Source organism: Planococcus citri, chromosome 4, assembly GCF_950023065.1.
Source record: "Planococcus citri chromosome 4, ihPlaCitr1.1, whole genome shotgun sequence".
Taxonomy (NCBI): domain Eukaryota; kingdom Metazoa; phylum Arthropoda; class Insecta; order Hemiptera; family Pseudococcidae; genus Planococcus; species Planococcus citri.
In genome coordinates, this window is record NC_088680.1 from 62,346,411 (window position 1) to 62,358,254 (window position 11,844).

Sequence of the window (11,844 nt, forward strand, 5' to 3'; positions counted from 1 at the left end):
TCAAAAATGGTTCACTGGTAAAAAAAATACTCTTTCAAAACCCTTCTTAAAGAGAATTCAAACATTTTTTCTTTGAAAAAAAAAAATCCGGTATAAAAATCTAGTCAAATTCACGTAAAAAAAAATTACATCACTTGGCTTTCTCTGATTTAAACATTTTGACGTTGATTATCATTGATTGAAAACATAAAAATATAAAAACCCTGTCAAAAATGAGCCAGTAATTGAAAAAAAGAACGGATTAAGTTGATTAGAACACAGTTTCGCTGATTTTTTTTTGTCGGTCTTAAGCAATTATTATGACGAATAAATCGAGATAAAATTCAGTCTGTTTTGAATTGAAAGAAATATTGTTGAAACGATCAAAACTTGCAACTAAATTTAGTTGTGATTTTTTGGATCATCACCTCTCATCATTTCTAGACGTATTTAATTAATTATTCGAGTATTTAGAAAAACAGAATTTCATTCTAAAAATTAAATTGAAGGGAGAGATAAATAATGAGCTTGTAAATAGGTCGAATAAAGCCAAAAATTGACCAATAATGGAACTCATTTTACCCCAACGAGGGTAAAAAAAGAAAATGCTTTTCGTTTACAGCTCTCCCAACTATTTTTAAATACGTAAAATTTTATAATAATAAATTTTTGAAAAAAAAAGGTTGCAAGTTTCGACGCACAAGATGTTAGCACCACGTAAAATAAACAAACCAAAAAAAAAAGAAGAAAGAAAACTAATAACAACAAAATAAACAATTAAAATGAAAATTTGAAAGTTAACCCGAAAAAGTTAAAATTCTGTAAAAAAAAAAAATCTTATCCACTCTAATACTATAAAATGTTTACAATCGAGATCAAATTCGAACGCGATAATACTGATGGCATAAAAACAAAATAAAAAAAATATTCGTTAATCCACAGACTCTAAAATACAACATACAAATTATCCGTATCGCGATTACATAAATTATCCGTTATAAAGGGGGGCATAAAAACTCACATTACACGAGTACATAAAATACGAACTCTAAAAAAAAAAAAAAATGAAAATAAATTACAAAAAATTGACACAAGGAAAAAAATATTCCTTAATACGATTAAAGTATAATAAAATTCTTACTATTATGGCACAATACTTATATACGGGGAGGGTCCGGGGAAAGAAAGGAGGAAGGGGAGGGGGAAAAGGGGAAGGGATCGTCGAATATCACAATATATACACGCGACAGCGAGTTAAAAATTATGTTAAAATGACTAAAATCGAGTTCGTCGAGGGTTTAGGAACAAAATGAAAAATAAAAATGAATAATAAAAGTAAAGTAAATTCTACACGGGTTTTCGTTATCGTTACTGAGGAACGCTATGCTGTCCTGGAGGCACATACAGGCACAGATACGAATTAGGATGATGCCTACAGCAATTCGTCGACACCGAATGTGTGGTATGAAAAGGAACTGGTATCGAACACGGTCTTTTACCGATATCGCCGTAACAAGATACAGCGTCGTGTTCGCTAGTCATAGTATTGCAATGGTTTACCACGCAATTATGCTTTACCGGACTGCTGTTCGAGAAACAATCGCACATTTCGGCTTTTTTCTTGAACGTGGCCGTCAAACAGGCGCACTGAACGCCGTTCGAACTGGCCGGCGAAGCGCAGAATATACCTTGAGAGTGATCCAGCGGTTTATTCTGATAATGGACCGGAGTTAGAGAAGATGCGTGGCTGTGTTTGCTGCTTTTAGTGCACGTGCCGTCTTTGACGTAAGGCGAACTATCGATCGAAATCGGATGAAAGGTGGTTAGTAAAGGTAACGTTGACTCGGGTACCGGAGAAGGTGACTCTGAATGGCTTCCGTGCATTATAGATGAATGATTCGCGTTTCCTGAAGTAGCAAAAAAAAATGATTTTTAGATCGAATTAAATGGAAGAGGAATAAATGACGAGTACGATGATAAATACATACCTGTAGTGAGCAGCAAATCTTGATAACTTCGTTTAGTCGAATCGCCAGTACCGCTATCTTTGCTACTATGAGATGAATTTTCCGATTTACTATCGATAGGCGACATCGGTGTACGAATAGTTCGGCGATTTCTACGCGTCAAGTATATTACGATGACCCAAAACGCGGACGTGATTACGATACTCAGCACGAACGTTGTGATTACTATACCGATGACTACTTCGTTGTTGATTTCTTTCATGGTTTGGGCTTCTTTTGCAGCGTTATAATGTTCTGAAACTAAATACATATGTATTTTCAATTAGAAGTATGATTTTTTTGAAAAACTTCAAGGTACGTACATCGAATTAATTCAACTAACCTGACAATACAGTCAATTTTGAACGACCTTTAACTGATCCTAGTGTATTGGAGAGTTCACATTCGTAAACGCCCATATCGGCGAGAATCGTATCCATAATGAATAATAATTGATCGTCGGCAGCTAAGTAATGACGTTTAGTTAAACTTATCGGTTTACCATCTTTGGTCCACGTTATTTTAGGTTTAGGCGATCCGCCCGCCATGCATTCTAAAACTACAGCGTCACCGGTCATCGTTTCTTTGTTTTTCATTATTTTAGAAAACATCGGAGGTTCTGTAACAAAATCAAATTAATTTAGGGATTCGTTAGATCGAATGAATTGAAAGCTTTTGATCTACGAGTATAGTCCAACAGGTAACGGAGTTCAGTTGAATGGAGTTTTTTGAGGCACAAAAAAATCAGTTGGCTTTTCGTAAAAATAACTTCATAATGTCAGAAAAGACGTATCTTGGATTTTCGCACTTACACAATACGATGAGGAGGGGGGAGGGGGGCGGAGGATGAAAACTTAAAACTTCCAAATTTTCAAAATGGATGCAACCTATTAAAACGTGTTAAAATTTCGCGAGGAAGTCACATATTTCAATGAAAAAAAATTGAATTGAATTTGAAAAATGTTTTGAGCAATTCTGAAGGATTTTTGAGTTAAAAATTGGGCCATGAATTTTGGAATAAATTTTAAAACGTGCCATGCGACCTATCAAAGTAGATTAAAACATTGCGAGAAATTCAAAATTGTTTACGATTTTTTTTGAGCAATTTGGAAAAATTTTTAACCTAAAAATTGGGCTATGATTCTTAGCATTTTTGAAAAAACCTCATGCGACTATCAAATTGGAATTGAATTTTACGAAAAGTTCAACTATTTTGACGAAAATATTTTTTGAACATTTTTTAAAAATTTTAAGCCCAAAATTGGGTCATGATTTTTGGTATTTTAGAAAAAAAATGTTATGTGACTTATCAAAATGGGTTAAAATTTTACAAGAAATTCGCATATTTCGATGAAAAAGAATTGAATTAGGTATTTTTTTTTTTTTTTAGCAATTCTAAAGAATTTTTGAGTTGAAAATTTGGCTATGATTTTTAGAATTTTTAAAAAACCGTCTCATGACCAATCAAATTGGAATGAAATTTTACAAAAAGTTCATACATTTCAATGAAAACACTTTTTTGAGCATTTATGAAAAATTTTGAGCCCAAAATTGGGGCCATGATTTTTGGTATTTTAGAAAAAATCTTATGTGACCTATCAAAACGGGTTAAAATCTCGCGAAAAATTTCACAAATTTCGATGAAAAAAAATTGAATGGAATTACATTTTTTTTGAACAATTCTAATAGAATTTTTGAGCTACAAATTGGGCAATGATTTTTGGATTTTTTCAAAACGTGTCATGCGACCTATCAAAGTACATTAAAAGTTTGCGAGAAATTCAAAATTGTTTAAGAATTTTTTTTGGAGCAATTCTGGAGAATTTTTGAGCCAAAAATTAAACATTTTTTTTTAGAATTTTTGAAAACGCCATGCGACCGATTAAATTGGAGTGAAATTTTACGAAAAGTTCAAATATTTCGACGAAAATACTTTTTGAACATTTTTGAGAAATTTTGAGCCCAAAATTGGATCATGATTTTTGGTATTTTAGAAAAAAGGGGTCATGTGACCTATCAAAATGGGTTAAAATTTCACGAGAAATTCACATATTTCGATGAAAAAATTGAATTGAATAAATTTTTTTTTTGAGCAATTCTGAAAGCTTTTTGAGCTAAAAATTGGACCATGATTTTTGGAATATTTCAAAACGTGTGATACAATCTATCAAAGTAGGTTAAAACTTTGCGAGAAATTCAAAATTGTTTGAGAATTTTTCTTGGAGCAATTCTGGAGAATTTTTGAGCTAAAAATTGGACCATGATTTCTGGAATTTTTAAAAACAACGTCATGCGACCGATCAAATTGGACTGAAATTTTACGAAAAGTTCAAATATTTCGACGAAAATACTTTTTGAACATTTTTGAGAAATTTTGGGCCCCAAAATTGGATCATGATTTTTGGTATTTTAGAAAAAAGGGGTCATGTGACCTATCAAAATGGGTTGAAATTTCACAAGAAATTCACATAATTCGATGAAAAAATTAAATTGAATAAATTTTTTTTTAAAGCAATTCTGAAGGATTTTTGAGCTAAAAATTGGACCATGATTTTTGGAATATTTCAAAACGTATCATACGACCTATCAAAATAGGTTAAAACTTTGCGAGAAATTCAAAATTGTTTAAGAAATTTTATTTTATCAATTTTAGAGAATTTTTAAGCCAAAAATTGGGCTATGATTTTTAGAATTTTTGAAAAAGCGTTGTAGTTAAATTTTACAAAAAGTACAAATATTTTGACGAAAATACTTTTTGAACATTTTTGAAAAATTCTAAGCCTATAATTGGGTCATGATTTTTGATATTTTAGAAAAAAATGTCATGTGACCTATCAAAATGGGTTGAAACATTGCAAGGGATTCAAATATTTCTATCAAAACTTTCTTTGAGGATTTGGAAAAATTTTGAGATCAAAATTCAGTAAACTTTTTAGGAGTGTCATATGCGACCTTCAGAAGTGCTCAAAAAAAAAATTCGTGTGAATTTTAATTTCTTGCGTATGTTCAACACATTTTAACGAAAATGCTTTTGAGAATTTTAAAAAAATTTGAAGCTGAAAATGGGGTCATGAAATTTAAGATATTAAAAAAAGCGTTATGCAACCTATAAAAGCAAGTTGAAATTTTGCGAGAAATTCAAATACCTATTGCTCACGACGAAAATGTTTTTTGAACAATTCTGAAGAATTTTTGAGCCGAAAATTGGACCAAGATTTTTGGAATTTTACCGAAACATATCATGCAACTTATCAAAATATTGGTAGGTTGAAATTCTGCCAGAAATTCAAAAATTTTGACGATATTTATGAGAGGCTGTTTAAAGAGTTGCGAGTCGAAAATTTTGTTCACGAATTTTTGAAAATGTGTCATGTGACTTTTCGTAATGGGCTAGAATTTGGTAAAAAAAATTCAAATCTTTGGACGAAAATGTTTTACAAGCACTCTACAAATTTTGAGGCAAATTGAGTCATGATTAAGATTCTTGAAAAAAAGAATGCGATAAAACCTATCAAAATGGGTTGGAATTTTGTAAGAGATTCAAATACATACATATTACCATAAAAACTTTTTACGAGCACTTCCGAAAGATTTGTAACTCAAAATTTTGTTAATTTTCCGGATATATGTATTGTATATGAAAAAATGTTATGCAACATTCAAAAAATTTCAAAAAAATTGTAAAATTTGAATTTTTGAAAATTTTGAAGCTGAAAATTCAGTCACGAGATTTAAGGTATTCAAAAAAGCGTTATGCGACCTATCAAACAGTTAAATGTTTAAGAGAAATGCAAATATTTAAAAAAAAAATGCTTTTTGAACATGTTTGAAGAATGTTGAGTCAAACCAAAACTTTGATCCGGATTTTTGGAATTTTCGAAAGTGTCCCGCGATGTATTACAATGAGTTAAAATTTCGCCAGATAATCAAAAACTTCCATTAGGATTTATTTTTTCGAAAGTTGCAGTTTTCAATTAGAGTGATTTTCGGAAACTATTGAAAAAAAGAAGGAATATGAGACTTGTCAAAGGAAATCAAAATTATACTAAAAAATCAATCATTCAAAATGATTTACAACATTATTAAAAATTAACGAATTATTTCCATAATACGGAGAAGAGACATAAACATAACAAAAATAAGTAAGCATACTACAATACATTTTCAGAAACGAAGACAAGCTTGGAAAAAATTCGTAGGATAAAAAATTACGTCTTGAACCGACCCGAATTTGGACTCAAAATTTTTCAAAATTACTCAAAATAAGTTTCAATATAAATTTTCGATTTTATGCCAGAACTTTTACCAATTTCGATAGGTCACACATGACACCTTTTTCAGAAATCCTAAAAATCACGAGTTAGTCGTCAAAATTCGTTTAAAATGTCCAAAAACATTTTCGTCGAAATATTCGAATTTATGGCGAAATTTTAACCCATTTTGATAGGTTGCATGAAAGGTTTTTAAAAATGTCAAAAATCATGTCCCTATTTCAGGATCGAAGTTCTTGTAAAATGCCCCAAAAATAAGTGAACGCATTTTCAGGGTGGAAGCAGTGCTCAGCACTTTTTTTTTGTATTAATCTAGTGAAGAAAAAAAAATTGAACCCGAGCCATTTTAAAAATTGTGCGGTTTTTTGGATCCACTTCCTTCCCTTCCCCTTGCGCAACTTTTAAAATCCGGAATATTTACGTCATTACTGACTTTTTTAGACCCATATAAAACCAGCCAAAAATTCCATTCAAATTTCACTTCCAGAACACATTCTGCCAATATGCAAAACATCAAAGTACTTTAAAAATCAGTACCTAGCACAGTCAGCGTAGCATTGGCCGTAATCACGCCGGCAGAATTATTAGCTGTACAAGTATATACACCGGCATCGATCAATTTCACATTCACAATGAAATAAGGCTCATCGGCGCTCATAATTTGCATTCGTCTCTCCGTCGCAGCTGGCATAGAGGTGCCAGGTTCGTCTTTTCTCCATACAATTTCAGGGGTAGGGAATCCAGTCGCAGCACACGGCAGCTTCGCTATAGTGCCAACTCTGGATACCACATTGGCCGGTGTTTTCGTAAACGTGGGAAATACTGTGAAAATATTTTCACGTTAATACGAGTACATTGCATCGATAAGAAAAATCGATAGGAAATTCGAGTAATTTACCGAATACTGTTAATCGCGATTGTCTCGAATATGCGACTCCGTACGCGTTGGAGACTATACACTGATAAATGCCACTATGATCCATTGTAATGGAACTCAAAAGCAAATCGAAGAACTGGGTAACTCCTTGATTTTGAGCTGATTCGTAACGTTTCGATGGAATATTTTCTAATCGACGATGGTTGAATTTCCAAACGAACGTCATATCCGAATCGAGACTAGAATTAGCACCACATCTCAACGTCAAATTACTACCCGCATTCGACGTAGCGTCTTCCGGCTGAATAGTAATTCGAGGCAATGGATGATCATTCGGAACTGCACAAAAAAACATAGCTCGTCAACAATAAATCTTTTCAAATTCTACACATAAGATAACATTCAACATACCACAGACAAAATCTTTCGAAGGAATCGAACGTACTGGCTTCTTTTTTAAATTAGCCGGATGAAGGCAACTTAAATTCCCAGACTTGAGCTGCACCGAAGAATCAGTTAACCAAGAACTTAACCATTTCAGCGAGCAATCGCATATTAAAGAGCTCGAATTGATCAGTAATTCTTTTAATTTATGTAAATTTTTAAAAGGATTGTCTTCGATCGACGCTATCGTATTATTAGATAAGTCGATCTGAATCACATTATCTAAACCAGTAAATGCATCTTTGGAAATGTGAGAAATATCATTTCCCGTCAATAGTAAATTCGTAAGCTCTTGTAACCGTGCAAAAGCTCCATGTGGGTTCTCTACAATCCACGATATATGATTATAGCTCAAATCGCTGCAAAAGTAAATCACGAATTAGTCAAGTGGAATAATTCGTCGAGTGATGAAGTATGGGGGCAAATCTTACAGAATTTGTAAAGATGAAAGTGAATCGAAGGCGCCATCTTCGATGAATGTGATACGGTTATTGTCCAATTTTAAAAGCTCCAATATAGTTAAATGTTCGAACGTTGAACGTGTAATTGAATCTAGTTGATTGTTCGATATATCCCTGCGAAATAATTACTCGTTAGTATACGAAAAAAATGATATTAAAGTCTCGATTCGATTCTACTTACAATTCCTTCAAATGTGGGCACGATTCCCAGCCATTATTCAAAAACTGGATTTTATTATTACTAACGTTTAAATAACTCAACGAATTCATGTTATATAACCAGCCTTTATCCACTTTTGTCAACTTATTATGATCTAAATGCCTGCGAAATTGAATAAAATCGAATTAAAATACGTTTTTAGACACAGAAACGTAAAAAAAAGGAATACAAATCGACTCACAATTCTCTTAAGTTCCATAATTTATAAAAAGCTCCATCTGCGAGATCATCGATTGTGTTTTGACGTAATTTTAAAATTAATAAAGTATCCAAGCCTTGAAACGAAAGCCATCCAATTTTCGAAAACTGATTCTTGTTCAATTCCCTAAACATCGAACACAAATTAGTACTCAATAAACGTCTTATACTCCAAATCACCGTTATACTTACAGCGTTTTCAACGAACTAAGATCTTTGAACATATTATCGCTCAATTCCGAAAGTTTGTTTCGATTAAGCTTCAAATCAGCTAAATTACCCAATCCGATAAAGCTACCGTTTTCAATCTTCGTTATACTGTTGTGATTCAGGTTTCTAAAAACATCGAATGGTGAGCAAAAAAATCACACTTTGAGAAACACGAGAGAGGTGTTTCAAAAACACTTACAAATTCTGCAATTTGTACAAGTTTGGGAAATCGTTAGCGGTAATTTTAGATATATCGTTATTGTTCATCTCCAGTATCTCTATATTTGGCATATTCTCTAAAGAAGCTTTCGAAATAGATGTAATATGATTATGACCTCTGTTGAAAACAAAATAATCAAACAATTAGTTCGTAAAAGTGAACATCTCGTAATACACAATCAAATAAACAATACTCACAACATCAACTGCGATACATTGGAAGCTTGAAGAAAGTAAGGCATATCCGTCAACTCATTTTTATTCAATTTTCTGTCAAAACGAGTCCAAGATTAGTATCAAATTCGAAAACCCATATCAGGCTAACACCATATTCACATGAAACACTTACAGGACTTTGGTCCAAGATGGTAAATCATTCGGTACATTGGTCAACTTGAGACCACTGCAGTCGATAAATGACTCCAAATACGTGCAATTATTGGTATAAAAATTACTATCCGAACAATCCGTCAAGCTACTCAGCCATAGTAACGTATAAAGCGTAAATATTGGATTACTAAGATATCCTAGCATGGTAATCTGACTGCAAGTACGAGCCATATGAGACGAAATCTCGCTCGTTATCGTATAAAAACATTACTGTCCATTGGGAGATTTATTACGAGGACTTGGTAAAGGTGAAAACTCTCCAAATTAGCATCACATAATATACTTAAGTCGGATAATACATCGCTGTAAAGCAATTTTGCTCAGGTACCGAGGAAACTGATAATTTGTCGGGCATTACACTAATTTTTTTCTTAGATTATTACGGCGATAAACTAGAAGAAATCGAAACACTGAATTCACAAACACATAATTAAGGTCGAGGTAATAAAAGAACACTTCAAACACACTAGAAATAATTAGAAATTTATCCGAATTTTAGAAAAATCCTATCGTCAAAAACATAAACACCAAATCGCCATGAAAACAACAACAATGAACGCCATTTAACTTTGTCAAAGTCATAATTCAGGAGGTGGTGAGCAAATCGTAGATGGCGCTAGTGATGCTTCAAAACTCGAAATTTCTCTTTTTTCGTACTTCATTCTGCGAACATTTTCTTCAAATAATACAAAACTCGAATGAAAAAAGGAACATGGAAAACAACAAAACGAATAAATTTACTCGAACGAAATTTACAATACTTCATTCCTGAAAAAATACGATTATAATTAATTAATTATGAACTTGAATAAAAAATATGTATAACAATTTGAATTCTTAAAAATAGCAACACTGCGAATATAAAATTTTTTAATTTTTTTGTACCCTGCCGACCGAAATTGATAAATTATTCACACTCGAATTAATTTCAGACTTCAGAAATTATAAATTAATATCGTTTTTACTCTTTGAGCCATTTTCAAACGAGCCACAGCCGAACCGATGAACGAATACGAACTACGAAGTACGAATCTTCTTCGCTTCCTCATCAACCGTTTCTTATTGCGAGGCTTCTAGCTGCAAAATGAAACAAAGATGAAATGAATTAGATCACAATCATAGGTACATCTTTGCAGCTTCAAGTTACAGTCTGAATACAATTTTAATAGAATAAAAACATCGCTCTTTCTTTCTACAGTACGAGTGTACGAGTAGTAAAAAGAAAAATACACATAATAAAACCTGCATGAATTATTACTTTTTCTCACTACGTTTCTGCAAAATTCGAGCACCAATTCCTTGGCGATTTCTAGAGGAAGTTTTCGTAACTCAAGCAGCGTTATACCAATTATAAGTAGGTGTTCATACATAGGATCTTCAGCTATTCTTGATTCATTTTTATGGAGTTGATATAGCTTATACGTAGTGTATAAATTATATAAAGACAGTATAAGCGTTGGAATTTGAAGGTAGATGCCTATCGTATATATCATTTGTAGGAATCCACCCCATTCTGATGGCTTCGGTTTGCATTCGCAATTACAAGCGTCGACTGGAAATTCAGTACTTTGGTCTGTAAAAATCCGCCAAACGTGAAAATATACAGTACACAACAAACGAAAATAATTATAAAACATTCCGAGTAGAATACCTATCCTATACAAGACAAACGAGATGAAAATGAAAAGCTAGATTATTTACCTTTTAAAAATAATCCTTCGTAACATGCGGTCGAGTTTTCCCAATTGATCACAGCTGGACATTGCATCGATGAGTTCATGATATACTGATGGAACACATTATTACTTACAGCCATTTCTACGATCATAAAATTTTCAGTTCAAAATTCGAATCAGTATACAGACGCAGCAAAAAGTACAACACTCGAGAGACACAATTTGGTATGAGGTGTAGAATACGAAAATGCTCATTCGAGAAACATATAGGTAGATTAATGCGATTGTATCGTCACTTTGTTAGATAAAGAGTGGTTAGATGTAGTCAATTGTACAGATGCGTGGTTGTGCATGACTATATTGACTACGTTATACTATTTTTAACGATAATTATGTTGGTAGGATCAGAACGTGATGAATACCTACCAAACTCCGGCAGCAACCGGCAACCGTGTTTCAACTTTTACACAACAGTTTTTATAATATGATAAAAATTGAACAATAAAATTATCTTAATCGATGATTGTTTCTAATTCACCGACTTTACAGTTTCTGGATTTCGTTTTCGATTCTATTCCAGGAAAATAGGTAGGTACTGTATTGTAGGTAATGGAAATCGTCTACTACACTACAGTGACAGAAAAAGTAAATAGTCACATGTGTTTTGGGTCTTACGTAACTATTTATGATCTAAAATCGAGCTACATTTAATTTACGTAGAATCGAGCGTCATATCTGTGCGTCATAATGTAAGATACTTGGGCAACAGCTGCCGAAGAGTTGTGCCTAACTTACATTTCAACTTTCAGTACACCTAAAAAATTCATTTCTTACGAGTTAGTCTCACTGAGTAGGTACCTACGTGAGTTTTTTTTAAATCTTTAAATTTCCTT

The 11,844-nt window shown here is 32.7% G+C and overlaps 1 protein-coding gene across 1 annotated transcript; it reads right to left on the bottom strand.

The window, feature by feature from the left end:
• Positions 1-76: 76 nt before the first annotated feature.
• Positions 77-11,361, bottom strand: lbk (lambik). The gene is made up of 15 exons (XM_065363462.1): positions 10,977-11,361; positions 10,534-10,848; positions 9,235-10,352; positions 9,084-9,155; positions 8,866-9,003; positions 8,649-8,792; positions 8,440-8,583; positions 8,220-8,360; positions 8,009-8,152; positions 7,545-7,936; positions 7,155-7,472; positions 6,794-7,078; positions 2,329-2,604; positions 1,968-2,246; positions 77-1,886 (listed from the first exon to the last, which is right to left on the bottom strand). Exons 3-15 carry the CDS (start codon positions 9,444-9,446, stop codon positions 1,348-1,350), a joined length of 3,084 nt encoding a protein of 1,027 aa, XP_065219534.1. The 5' UTR covers positions 9,447-10,352; positions 10,534-10,848; positions 10,977-11,361; the 3' UTR covers positions 77-1,347.
• Between the last annotated feature and the right edge of the window lie 483 nt (positions 11,362-11,844).